Source organism: Beta vulgaris, chromosome 2 (genome assembly GCF_026745355.1).
Source record: "Beta vulgaris subsp. vulgaris cultivar EL10 chromosome 2, EL10.2, whole genome shotgun sequence".
Taxonomy (NCBI): Eukaryota; Viridiplantae; Streptophyta; class Magnoliopsida; order Caryophyllales; family Amaranthaceae; genus Beta; species Beta vulgaris.
Window position 1 is genome coordinate 44,432,027 of NC_079203.1, and position 14,367 is coordinate 44,446,393.

The 14,367-nt window shown below is 34.0% G+C and overlaps 2 protein-coding genes across 2 annotated transcripts; both read left to right on the forward strand.

The window, feature by feature from the left end:
• The first annotated feature begins 2,117 nt into the window (after positions 1–2,117).
• LOC104885886 (profilin Sal k 4.0101) lies at positions 2,118–5,651 on the forward strand. The gene is made up of 4 exons (XM_010670479.3): positions 2,118–2,568; positions 3,186–3,323; positions 4,794–4,936; positions 5,215–5,651. The coding sequence occupies exons 1-3, from the start codon at positions 2,440–2,442 to the stop codon at positions 4,926–4,928; spliced, it is 402 nt and encodes a 133-aa protein (XP_010668781.1). The 5' UTR covers positions 2,118–2,439; the 3' UTR covers positions 4,929–4,936; positions 5,215–5,651.
• A 4,664-nt stretch (positions 5,652–10,315) lies between these two features.
• On the forward strand, positions 10,316–13,272 carry LOC104885874 (profilin Sal k 4.0101). The gene is made up of 4 exons (XM_010670472.4): positions 10,316–10,533; positions 11,145–11,282; positions 12,286–12,428; positions 13,007–13,272. Exons 1-3 carry the CDS (start codon positions 10,405–10,407, stop codon positions 12,418–12,420), a joined length of 402 nt encoding a protein of 133 aa, XP_010668774.1. The 5' UTR covers positions 10,316–10,404; the 3' UTR covers positions 12,421–12,428; positions 13,007–13,272.
• Positions 13,273–14,367: the final 1,095 nt, after the last annotated feature.

The following is a 14,367-nucleotide window of genomic DNA, read 5'->3' on the forward strand; positions in this document are numbered from 1 at the left end:
AACATCACAAATAACTTTATTGTAAGCAGAAGTGGATATCTATCTAACGGAGACCATGGATCGGATGTATAAATTCAATAAAAATATATTTTACAAGCCTTGAATAAAAATTCGAAAAAGAAAACCCACGAAAAAAATTAAAACAAAAACATACCTCCAAAATCCTAACATCACACTAATCAGAAAATTTAAAAACCCAAAAAGAAAACCAACCCAAGAACCAAGAAATACGAACAACAAACCCAAGAACTAAGCTCGATTTTTCTTCGCTAGAACTAAGCTCGCTGGCAAATCATAAAATTTGCGCCCTACACAACCGTTTCTACTCTCCAATCTTCGCGCCACCACTAAGTGCAACGAATCTCCGCGCCACAATGAGCGAGCGAAGAAGATCTCACGAAGATCCAGCAACGAATTCTCCTTGTGCAACGCCGGCGGCGAGTGAGGAGGAATACAAAAGAGCGAAAATTATGAGACGATAGGAGAGAGAAAGCTAGAAGAAAAGGCGCGGCGAGCAGAGAGATAGAAAGCAAAAAAAAATTGACTTTAATTTTCTCTCTCCTCTGCTTCTTCTACAGTGTTTGGTGCGTCAGGGTAATCGCAATTACGAAATTTTTGTTTTTTGACTAGGAGAAATGAAGGAAGAGGAGAAGCAATAGATTGAGAGGGAGCACAAATGGGTGAGCAGGTCGACGAGAGTGAGAGAGAAAGAACGGGTGAGTAAGCCTACAGGAGTGAGAGAGGAATAACAAGTGAGCAGTGAAGCAGATCTAGATAGGGAAAGGAGTGATAGAGGGTAAATGAGTTATAGAGGAAGATGAAGGGTGAACGAGGGAGAGGAGTGAGAGAGGGTCAATGAGTGAGAGTGAGAGGAGTGAACTGATGATATGAATGAGTAGTGGAGAGGAAGAAAACGACGCCCGCAAGGCCCAACCTAGAAAGAGAACTGAAAAATCCTGATGAGCCTAGTGTTGCGGTTTTTCTTAAAAACCGCAGTAATATATTAAAATATTAAATTTGTTTCCCTTCTCACATAGTTTGTTGCTGTGTATGGGTAAAATCGCATCAACTTGATAGTAGCAATAAGCATTTATTCTACTAGTATCAGAAGGTTTTGTTAGGAATTGTTTTTGAAAGGTATATGACAATCTATCAATAGTCTTGCTAAACTTTTAAATTGAAATATGCTCAAATAGTATTTTCTGAAGTTATAATTTTTTTGCTTCACTATTCATTAAGTATTAATAATCGACTTTAGCACTAACATCGTGTCACATATAAAGAAAAGTTTAGCGAAATTAATATATATTAAAGGATATTGAGAATAAAAAAATAATCTTAAGGACCTATTTCAGACCCACTTTGGACTTAGGATATGCTAGACACAATTGGTCTGAGTAAGGGTCTACATTTTTTAGACCCAATAAGTATGAGTCCACCCCGAAAAAATGGGTCATAATCTGGATATTAAAGGATTTGGGTCCGAACTCGTCCAAGACATGACCCATTGCTATTCCTATTTGGCTTTTATCTCTCATGTTTCACCATCACCAAAGTCTCCATCATTTTGTGACATTTATAAAACCAAATGTCAATCTCACCTCCTCCCACCGCCAAAAACAATATTGTAGGATCGTAAAAGAAACCCTTTACCTTTTTTTTTCTCCGACATGAAATGAACTTTTTAAAAATTAAATAATTATGCATTAATCCTAATATAATCCAATTTATAAATTTTCAAACAATAAATAAAGGGAAATTAAATATAGTTTCATTTCTATAATTCTATTATTCAACTTTAGACACACAACACATGGTCAATTACTTTCCCTTTTTTTTTTTTTTTTTTTGAAGGGAATCATGATTCCATGATTATTATGCAATATATAACCATAATTCTATTATTCCAAATTTTTAACAACAACAATATTGTTAACATAATTTAAAACTAAACAAAAATGATTGGTTATGGTTATACTCCATGATTCCATCTAATAATAATCACCAAAAATCACCAACACCACAAATTTTTCCCCTTTTTCTTTTTTGACCCAAAATTAATAATAACACCCATTTTTTCTCCATAACATTTAGTGCTACAATAACATCCACCCAAAAAAAACACCAAAAACTAAAAATAGGAAATTCCAATGAGCACCACATGAGGAGGGCCATGGAAGCAACAATATTCACGGCAAAGATTTGGGAATTTGTGACCCCATCATACTTCATCATCTTCCCCTGACACCCCGCTTCATTTTTACGCCAACTTTTTTTTTTTATTATTCGAATCTCATCTTCTCTATTTCTCTCCTTCCCATAATTATATTTCTTTCTCACACCAATCTTAATTTCTCTCATTCATTTTCTCTGTCATTTTTTTTTTCCTCCATTAACATAAAAGTTGAGTTCTTTTTTGTTTGATCAAAAAAGAAGAAAATGTCGTGGCAAACATATGTTGATGAGCACTTAATGTGTGAAATTGAGGGGACTAACAATCACCTCACAGCTGCTGCAATTCTTGGCATTGATGGAAGTGTTTGGGCTCAGAGTTCTGCCTTCCCTCAGGTTGATTTTTTTGGGTGTTTTGTAGATTGATTATGTGTTTTATTTTTTGTGGGTATGATTGATTTTGCTTGATTTGATGTTTTAATCATCTGGGTCATTTCTGTTTTGAGCAATTAGTTGTTGGGTTTTGTTCAATTCTACGTGAAGTATGTTTGTTTGATTGGTTTTTTAAGTTTTTATTATGTTATGTATTCGTTTTTATCATATGTTGCATGGTAACGAATAACGAGAACGGATACGGATGCGGATACGGAAACAGGAAACAAGCGTTTATAATGATATATATGTAGCCCATAGAGAATTTTTTTTTGGGGTTTCCATGCAAATCCAATTGCATGGATGATAATTGCATGGATGATGATGGATTAGAGAATTGTGATTGTTTATATAATTTGGAAAGGAATTGTATAATCTTGGATAAATTAATAAAGATTTTATGGAGTTGGGATTGAGGAATTGCTCTTAATTGTTGATTACTGACATATGTACTTGCAAATGTTGATATTAAATCGAACATATGGCTAGTTTATTCGTTGTTATTTTGCTTATGGTTGCATTATAATTCAGTGGCACTTGGATATACTTTGATATGCTTTATCTGTTTTCTGATATGACAGTTCAAGCCAGATGAGATAGCTGCTGTTGTGAAGGATTTCGATGAGCCCGGCACCCTTGCACCGACTGGCTTGCACCTTGGTGGCACAAAGTACATGGTTATTCAAGGTGAACCTGGGGCTGTTATTCGTGGAAAGAAGGTAAACAATTGGGATCGAATGTTTTTAAAATTGATTGATCTGGCTTGGTGTACAGGTTATAGTTGATGCTTTTAACAGTTGAGCCTGCACGAAATATGCATATCGCCTTCTTAGTTCTCATTATATAGACTGGAAAAGCAGTTTTGAACATACCGTTTAGTGCACGAGCTAGGGAGATAAAGTATTGTTCAGGGGTCTTGTTTTAAATCAAGAGGTGACAGGATTAGTTCCTAGCATCCTTAAATGGAGTGTATTCAGACCACTACGACCTTTTTGTTTGAATCTCTGCCTTCGTTGTGAAAACATTGTGGAGGCTTTAAGATCACAAACTTGACCATTCAACGCTTATTGGTTGCTTAGAACAGCTTAGTAATATTGTAGATGTGAAAGATAGAAATTCAAGAAAAGCACTTACCATCCTAAAATCTGGTAGATTGAAGCACTGACTTTTATAGTACAATTTCATGTTATGAACAATTTGAATGATGCTGTAAATAAAAGATTTTTAGTAAGCTGTATGTTTATTTTAATCTTTTTGTTAAAAGAAAGCAGTCCCAGAGCATTGGTCTTTGAGTGATCAGGTTTAATCAAATAATCTCCCCCAATTCCTTGCATAAAAGGGGATGGTTGAGTAGATGATTTTCATTGAAGCAAGATTTATGTTCTTAGAGTCTTTGTTTCTCCTTTGATATGAATTAATAGTTGTGAAATAGTTTTGTATTGCTGATTAAGCTACCACACCCACATTGAATCATAGTTTTTCTAGGAAGCAAGGAGAAATAAAACAAAAGTTGAGAAAAAAAATTCAGAAATAGAGTATTTGGCTTCCTAGCAACTTGAAATACAGTATAAATTTTGCAGAATTGTACATGTGTGCTCAATGTATGTTTACAGGCATAGTCACAACTCATATTATTAGGAAAGAGGAAAAGGAAGGACCTTCGTTTGTACTTAAAATATGGTTTTTGCTTTTGGCTTTGTTGGTTAATGTTGGAATGTACACAGATCAATTAATTGCTTTTACAGCTATGGTGCTTTAGTATGTCATGACAAATTTCCAGATTAATCAACCTGAATCAGATTTGATTTTTTGACCGATTTAAGTAGATTGAGAACTCTTCCATTGAGACTCAACAAAGATGTATACCCCACAATGTGCCATTGCATTAAAAGGCTTTGTGTACTGGTCGTGCTTAACTTAGCGTGTTAATCATGTCTCCAGTAAAAATTATGTAATAATTTTTTACCTTATTGCTAGTTGGATCACACTTTCTTGTGTTCCATTATCCATACTAAGCAACAACAAATTTTTTTTGTTCTATTGGCATTCAATTCTGCATTATATGGTTTACCTGAGGCTTATCTAACTATCGAGGGTTTGCACTTCGTACGTCAGCTACTCCCTTGAGAGAGAACGTTATTGCATTTCTTTTCGTGTTCCTAATTGTTATCCTTTCATGTATCCTTCAGGGCCCTGGTGGAATTTGTGTTAAAAAGACTGGTCAGGCTTTGGTTATCGGTCTCTATGACGAGCCTGTTACTCCTGGTCAGTGCAACATGATTGTTGAAAGGCTGGGCGATTATCTCATTGATCAGGGCCTCTAAATATTTCGGTATGTTTTCTCCTCCATCACTGAATTTTGTCCCCTCCGTCCCCCCTCTCCCAGAATCAAGGTGCACGAAACCATCTATCTTGGTATACATAAGCCATGTTTCAAGTTGCATAAATGGGCTCTGCTAAATAACCGAGGCAGGAAGGTTGATCCTCACAAGACTCTGTTTCTGTGGGAGCCCGTGCTTCTGGTGGTTCTTTACTGCTTCCTTTTTTTGAAGAAAATAAAAATGGATTTGGTAGTGAATCTTATTGACGCGAGTTTAAATTCTTTTGAAGGTTCATATTTACATATTTGACATACACAAGGAGCTTGGTGTGGATTTGCTGCTCTATAAAACCGGGAGATTGGCGTTCTATGTGAACTATTCTTCTTTTATGCTTTTTTTTTTTGGTCTTCTTCCCTTAGAAGGGGTTTAAGTTAGTTTCTTCTGGCATAAGATCTATGACAGGAAAAGGTTTTGGTATTTATTGTATGAATTGTTTGCTGTGATCATGATGTTTTTAATGCTTATGATTCTGCACACAATGTCTTACTATAAGTTTCTTAGGTACATACTGCTGTGCAGAGTGGAAAATTAATGTCATGAACTGGGTAATTTTTATCATTTTTTTTGTCAAGACTCAAGAGTATGGTCAAGGCAGATTTGATCAAAACAGCAGCTCGTGTGTGGAATAATATAATTGCAAATGGCATATGGTTCAATGATTGAGTACTTTTCTGGTCATAAGATTGATTAGTTGAATAATTATTGCAAGCATCCTATAACAAAGTTTAGATGTAGTAGATCTGCCTCTTGGCAGAAAAGATACTAGTTGGCTACCATTTATGAACATGGGGAATGAGAACACATCTCCATTCTATTTATGAAACATGCTCAAGTGGTTAGTTTTCTCATCTGTTTTGGTAAAGTATATGGTCTTATATTCCAAGCAATTTGCTTAGGATTTACGTTTTGGGAGGGGATTGGATGGTGTCTGGCTTGTAATAGGCGTTTGGAGGCATTTGGGTGGGGCCCTATGTGATGGTAGCTAGAAGATTTCTTCTTACCTATTAAATAATAATAATAATAATAATAATAATATATACAAATATATGAACATGCTAAAAAAAAATAGGTGGATGTATAAGGCAGTGGTGTAAAGGATGAGGAGTTAGCTCATGTGGTAGAGCACTCCCCTCTGGTCTCAGAGGTCAGGGGTTCGATTCTTACCCCTAGCATTATGTTGGGGTATTTTTTTTAGCATGTTTTGCATGCATTACCAGCCAATGTACTGGTAGTTCCTACAAGGCTAGTAGTCTTGGTAGGGGTTAGCTCTTGGGCTGACTTAATTTCCCAATCAAAAAAAAAAAAAAAAAAAAAAGGCAGTGGTGTAAATTCGTTATAGAAGGGAATAAGGGATACAGAAAAAGGAAAAAGTAGGAGTTACCAACTAATGTCTACAAGGGCTTCTTCTCTTTTACCTTAAAAAAAGTTCCAGGTTTAATTATGGTTGATTAAGATCAATCTGATGTAAATCAGTAAATGTAAGATTTAAGAAATGGCAATGGGTAGGATCTGGATAGGGTTCTTTAGGATTCAGATCTAAATCCGTTTTTTAGGCAAGGATCCATATCCTACTCAGATCTACAAGAATGGGGATCCAGATCCAGATTCGTATGGATCATATGGATTCGGGCCCTAAACGGATCTTTGCCTGTTGTCTTCAAACTAACCTAATTTTCACAATAATTAAAGATTTTAAGTAATAAAGTCATCTAATATCAACCGAAAAATACAATTAATTTTTTGAAAAATAACCATTGCAACTACTTATAGCTATTCAAGTATCAAACTGTGGATTAGTTATCAACCCAGTTTTCGAACTTAACCTATAAATTCGAACAAAAATCACACATTAATTAGAACAATAATCTGAAATTCAAGCGAAAATCTGTTTTACATGTAATAACTAATATTATAATATTATCAAAATATAATATTAAATTATAATAATATATATAAAAACGGGTAAACGGTTCTGGATCCGGGTAATAATTTAGGACCCGGTCCAGATCCTTTTTTTCAAGGGGGATCAAGATCCTACCTAGATCCATAGGGTCCAAAATTTGAGGATCTAGATCCGTAAAAAATGGATCTGGATCAACAGATCCGGGTAGGGTCCATTACCCACTTCCATCTCACTGTAAACATATAGTAGAATAAAGATCGATCGGGTTCAAATATTGCCAATTAGGCTTAATAAGTTCAATTTATATAAGTTTAGGTGAAGAAAATGCACGCTGAAAGTTCAAAAATCTTACATGAATCTTTTAAATGGATAAGTTGAAAATGATCATATTCAAAAGGACTAATCCAAATTGATCTTGAGCTAAATTATAGATACGTGGGTGAAGTATATGGACCACGTCATGAGACTCGGTTGCTTGTATTGTAGCTAGGGGTGTCGGTCTGAAACCGGCTGGATTGGTGGACCAAAATCCGGTATTTCCTAAGACCGGGACCGAACCACAATTTGTAGCCTTTACTCAAATAGCAAATCTGCAAATGTATAAACTAAAGGGGTTTCACAAAGGCTTTGGGTGAAGTGCCTTGAAATGGAGTTAAACAATCCTTGTAAGGTTAGAAGCTATCTCACTTCGTTTCGTTTTCCATACCACCTAGTTTTTAGTCTCGGATGATGATCCAAGTTATTTTTTAATATTTTCATGTTAACAAATATCTTTTAATATTACATAACTTATTGGTTAGAACTTTTGTATATTAACTCGAGGTCATGTGATCGAATCTTATACGTTACATTTCTACTTTATTTTAATATATAATGATGACATGAAACGAAATAACTAAAGGGAAAGTGCCACATGGTGCGTAGACTTCCTGAAAAATGCTTTTTAATATATTAGTATAGATGTCATGGGAGCATAGCTCATTGAGAAATATTGAAAGTTCATAATAGGTTGTATTAGAGTCTTGTTAGAGGGCGCTGATGGAACGCAATGGTGATTGAATAGTCGGAGTCATTGTGAGGGACTTTAGTGAAGGGGTATTTTTGACATTTCATAGCATGTTAATTAGAGGGAACAAATAATAGTGACCCCACGACTACACCTGATAACTTCATTAGTGAAAAAAAAAAACATTCCAATCACATGGAGAAAAGTAGAAAACATGCTAACAACTATCTTGAACACGGATCTGAATTAAACAAGCACATACGAAGTCCCCATGTAAATTCAATTTACCAAGATTTACTCAAGTTATATACTACCTCCGTTTCTTTTTAATTGTTACACTTTGTTTTTCATTAGAATCAAGGCAAAAGGTGAAAAGTAGGAGAGAGGGGCTAAAAATTCTGAAAAGTAGAAAAAGACAAGTACAAAAGAACAATAAAAAATTATGGAGGAGAGAGAAAAAGGTGAAAAGTAGGAGAGAGGGGGGGTAATGTTGGGATTAAGGCTATGTTCAGTTCACCTTATTTTTGCTTATTTCAGATCTAATCAGATCAGATCAGATCAGATCAGAAAAAATAAGTTCAGATCAGATCAGTTCAGATTATGCTTATATTTAAAAACCATTATATCTTTCATTACATATTAGTAAAAATTATAATAATTGAATATTAATAAAGTACTCATTGAGACGAATCAAACAAGACCCCACATGACTATATTTTTTCTTATATATTGAGAAGAATCTAAAAGATAAGATCTTGTAATCAGAAAAAATAAGTTCAGATCAGATCAGATAAGTTCAGATCAGAAAATTTCAGGTGAACTAAACATAGCCTAAGGCTATGTTCAGTTCACCTTATTTTTGCTTATTTCAGATCTAATCAGATCAGATCAGAAAAGATAAGTTCAGATCAGATCAGTTCAGATCATGCTTATATTTAAAAATCATTATATCTTTCATTACATATTAGTAAAAATTTAATAATTGAATATTAATAAAGTACTCATTGAGACGAATCAAACAAGATCCCACATGACTATATTTTTTCTCATGTATTGAGAAAAATCTAAAAGATAAGATCTTGTAATCAGATCAGTTCATATCAGATCAAATCAGATCAGAAAAAATAAGTTCAGATCAGATCAGATAAGTTCAGATCAGAAAATTTCAGGTGAACTAAACATAGGCTATGTTTAGTTCACCTGAAATTTTCTGATCTGAACTTATCTGATCTGATCTGAACTTATTTTTTCTGATATGATCTGATCTGAACTTATTTTTTCTGATTACAAGATGTTATCTTTTAGATTTTTCTCAATATATAAGAAAAAATATAGTCATGTGGGGTCTTGTTTGATTCGTCTCAATGAGTACTTTATTAATATTCAATTATTGTAATTTTTACTAATATGTAATGAAAGATATAATAATTTTTAAATATAAGCATGATCTGAACTGATCTGATCTGAACTTATTTTTTCTGATCTGATCTGATTAGATCTGAAATAAGCAAAAATAAGGTGAACTGAACATAGCCATAGCCTAAATGTTAGGTTGGGATTAAAGGTTGGGGACCACAAGGAGACCAATAATGGGTAACAATGATTGCAAACTTACCTTATGTAGAAAAAGTAAGAGTGTAACAATTAAAAAGAAACGGTCTAAAAAGGAAACCGTAACAATTAAAAAGAAACGGAGGTAGTATTTCTTTGACGAAACTTAGAATAAGTATTTTAAATTTGTCTTTTGTCAGACAAAAAAGTAAATGTCATTAACACCCCATTTATAAAAATATATTTCCTCCGTTTCAAATTACTTGTTACACTTCCTATATATGGATGTTTCATATTACTTGGTATACCTCTTTCTTCTTCCTTATATGGTAACTTTAAAAGTGTTATTTTACCAAACTACCCTTATTTAGAAAAATAAAATCCACCTATTAACAACTAACAATAATTAAGTTTAAGATGATCTCTCCCTCTTTTTTTTCACCACATATGCACCTCACTTAATAAAAGCGTAGTACAACCTTCTAAACAATTTGCCTAATTAAAACACACGACATCAGATGATCTAAATTATTTAAATAATACAAATTCTCATATAATATCGTCTTATAATGATTCACGATAAAACAATAATAACTTTTTACCCAAAAAAATTATTAAAAAAAGATGAAATAAAGCAACACATTTACTCATTTAGAGAAATTGAACTTGATTGAACAAATCGAAGAGAAATTAACTTGAATTTGGCTAATACTAACTTGGAAATATTGGGATTTTTTAGGGTTTCTTAAATCTTTCCTTTTTTTCTTCTCTTCTCTCTAATTTCTCTCGCATCTATTTGTTTTTTTTTTTTTAATTTTTTCCATAAGGTATCTTTTTACTACTTCTCAATTGCTATATGTCATCTTTTTCTCCATCTCTCCTTCACTCGCATCTCTATTACAAACAAAACTCAAAAGTTTTTATTTTTCTCCGAAGAACAAGAAAAAAAAAATTAAAAAATGTCGTGGCAAACTTACGTCGATGAGCACTTGATGTGCGAGATCGAAGGGACCGCCAACCACCTCTCCGCCGCCGCTATTCTTGGCCTTGATGGCAGCGTCTGGGCTCAGAGTTCCTCTTTTCCTCAGGTCTTTTTTTTTTTTTTTTTTTTTGAGTTTTTTGTTGTTGAGTTTATCTACTTTATAGATCTAAAAAGTGTTTAATTTTCATGTGGGTATGATTGATTTTGCCTGATCTGATGTTTTAAACTTGTGGGTCATTTTTGTTTTATTGATTTCAGTAGTGAATCTACTTGTTTGATTGTTTAGGACTGTTGTTTTTACTTAATAAAAGTTGATTTTTGTTGTTGTTCTTTGTTTGAGGTGAATTTCGCTTGATGATATTTTGAAATTAAATGATTGATATTGTTTAGAAGATTAGCGTGGATTTGGTGAAATTTGAAAATTGGGTGGGATGAGGATTGATATCATTATTCTTTGGATTTGTAGTTATGAAAGAAATGTGTGATTTATTGGGGTAAGTGAAATGATGAGATCTTGTCATTTTGTTAGTAGTTTTAGTAGATTATAGTGAAGAAGAGTATATCTGTAAGACTGTAACTAGGAATTGTGCTTGATTTATTGAGTTGCGAAATTGGATATGAAAGTGATGATAGTGTGTTTTTCCTCATATCTTTCTCTTTGATTTCCTTGCTAAATTATTGATGTTTTTATATGTTTTGTGTTTACTGATGCTGCAGTTCAAGCCAGAAGAAATAGCTGCTATTGTGAAGGATTTTGATGAGCCTGGAAGCCTTGCACCAACCGGGCTGTTCCTCGGTGGCACCAAGTACATGGTTATTCAAGGTGAACCTGGGGCTGTTATTCGTGGAAAGAAGGTAAAGATCCATTGTTTTCGAATCAAATACGACTTCATGTTTTGTCTTGTTGATTGATTTCCCTTTTTACGCTGTTATATCTTTTCATCTTGTTAAACAAAGTGAAAGGGGTAAAAGTTGAAGTAATCGTTATATCTGCAGGCTATGAATCTTATTTTAGCTGGTTACTGTCTCTTGATCCTAGTGCCTTCTTGCTCTGCTACAGGTTTTGGCATCTGTTGAAATCAGTTCAATAACCTTCTGCAGCTTTTAAGGAACCTCTGTGTCTGTGTGTTGTATTTTCTTTTAACCTTAGTAATGTAGGTGATGGCATATATATTTTGGTTTTCTGACCGCGGATTATACAGAATTATCAACGTATTTCAGAATGATTTCAGATGTTACTCATGGGTGAATGAGATCTTTTGTGAGACCCTGCTTTTCTTTTCTCTCTTTCCTTCTCTGAGACAGACACGGTTCTGCTGCATATAAGGAACAGGAATTAATGACCCGTGTTTAAAGACACTTTGAACAACCTAAATCTCTTGTGATCTTTAGGGTATGTTTTCAGTCCAATGTAGCATGCAAGAAGGAACAACCGAGTCAGCTGTCTGGTGTCATGAAGGCCATGTCACGTGACTTGATTTCTTGACTGTAATCCTATCTTTGGCGAGTATTCTATGTCTAAGAGTTGGATTAGTTAATCTGCACTTACCAATAGTGAGAATATGTCACATTGGTTTGTGTAATCTTTGATTTTTTTGATTTGTTTCCTTTCTTCAAGCCTCAAAAAACTCTTTCCCTATGAAAACTGGCATGATACCCTCCTTGTTCAAGTTCCTTATTTGTGGATAACCAGGTTTTATTCAAGAACACCCAATAAATTGATACCCTTTCCTCTTCGACAATACGATTTACACTTTTCTGTGCTCTTGTGAGGAGACGTCAAGCTCTTAATACTTCAAGTAAATGCTGTCTCATTGCTATGCTCGTACTGATTGTTTTCCTGTCATGTATCGTACAGGGACCTGGTGGTATTTGTGTGAAGAAGACTGGACAGGCATTGGTTATTGGTTTATATGATGAACCTGTGACTCCTGGTCAGTGCAACATGATTGTTGAAAGGCTGGGTGATTATCTCATTGAGCAGGGTCTCTAAATAGTTTGGTACGTTCTGTCCTTGTTTCCTCAAATTGTGCTCAGCTTTTATATAGACATATAGTAGTGTCTATCTACCTCTGAAAATTACTTTTAATGAGATTTTTGGTGTGTTGAACCCATCTTCATCAAATGCTGTTTTGGTATGAGGGATGGAGTAATTGTTTCAGCGTAACCATTTCCACCTTGTTATTACCCTCCTCATCCCTGTGGTAATACATTACGTTACCCTTCTCAATCCCACACTTTCAAGTGTTTTATTTCCATAGTGGAAAACAAACGCCCAATAAAGGTAATATGTTGTTGCCATTCCTCCACTCTATTTGATTCTATTTCCTTTCCATCATTCCTTGAGTTGAACCAGACATACACTAAACCTTTTCCTCTCATTCTCGTAACATCTTATGTTACTCTTATTTCCCTCTTCTTTGATTATCAATTACTTTATTTACATATAATTACTCTTATCAATCGTGTTGAAGTCAACATGGAACGTCTTTATGAGATGGAGGGAATATTGTAGTAATCAACATTTTTTTTATCTCATTATGTTTCTTTCTAATGGAGGTCGAATATTTGATGTGTAGGTTAATATTTACATATTTGACGTACACAAGGGAGCATGGTGTGAATTTGATGCTCTATAAACTGGGGATTGGCTTTCTATTGTGAACTATTTATCCTTTGTGCTTGTTCCCTTAAAAGGGTTTATGTAAAATTTTTCTGGCATCAGATCAGAAGCTTTTTGATGTCTTTTGTATGAATTGTTTGCTTTGATCGTGGAGATTAGTTGATCCATACAGCGGCTTATGTTTTCGAATATGGAATAATATTTCTGCAAATCGTTATTTAATTCGTGGTTATAAAGCTGTTGATATTGTGAAGATTTGTAAATTGAACCAATTAATGAGGATGATCATGGAGCTCCTAACAAGATCGACGCTTCACAAGCTTTGCAGAGAAGTTGTGAAATGATAATTCTCTGAATTTCAATGGAATTGGCTAGCAAATTACTTGTCATCAAGTTAATGAAAAATCTGGAAATAGTAAAGTAATATTTCAATTTGGAAAAACTGTTACTTTCTCTAAAGGCCTTATCTGTTCAAATTACTTAGTGTTATTATCAAAAAGATTTCAATTTTTACTTGGAGAAAGTTCAAAATATTGAGGAAAGGTCAGGAAAAGATATAGAGAAGTTAAATAGTTCAGATTCATTAAGAATGTAAGTTTGAGAAAAACAAGATGAATGGAACATAGCATATATGTATAAGTTGGTTCATGACATAGCAATGCAAATTAGAAAATAAAATTGCAAAATAAAATATGTTTGTGTGACTTAAGATTTGCTTTATATAATTTGGTGGAAAGAGAGAGGGGAGGTGAGAATAACTTCAACGGTTGAACCTCAATGTTGGGAGGTTGGATGTTTGACCAGTAAGGGTGTTTATGATAACAGTTTTTGGAGTAGTTTTGAGAGGTATTAGACCTGTTTAATGGGTCGGGTCGACAAAAAAAGCCCTTTGATCCGACTTTATATTATATGGTCATATGGTAAATTAACATATTATGCCGCGTAGCGCAGCGAGTTACTACACTTAATGTGCCATTCAAGTAGTGCACGGTTCGAATCTCCTGCATGATTTTTTGTTAAAATGCAAAACTACTTCCGTTCTAAATATTAGCTGCCTTTTCATCTTTCGTTTATTTTTCTTTTTACCTTTTTATTCATGCAATTTATAATTAGGTACACCAATTAATTTATTGTATCTTTTAGTTAGTTTAACACTCCCGATACAAAAAAAAAGCTTTGTGCAATTAGTAATATATCATCACCATAAATTCTTTTCTTTTTCGATATTAGTTGAATTCTTAATTTGAACATAATATGACCTCAACATGTTTTTTCCCCTAAATTTAGACATGAACTTAATTTTACATCCTTTATTTT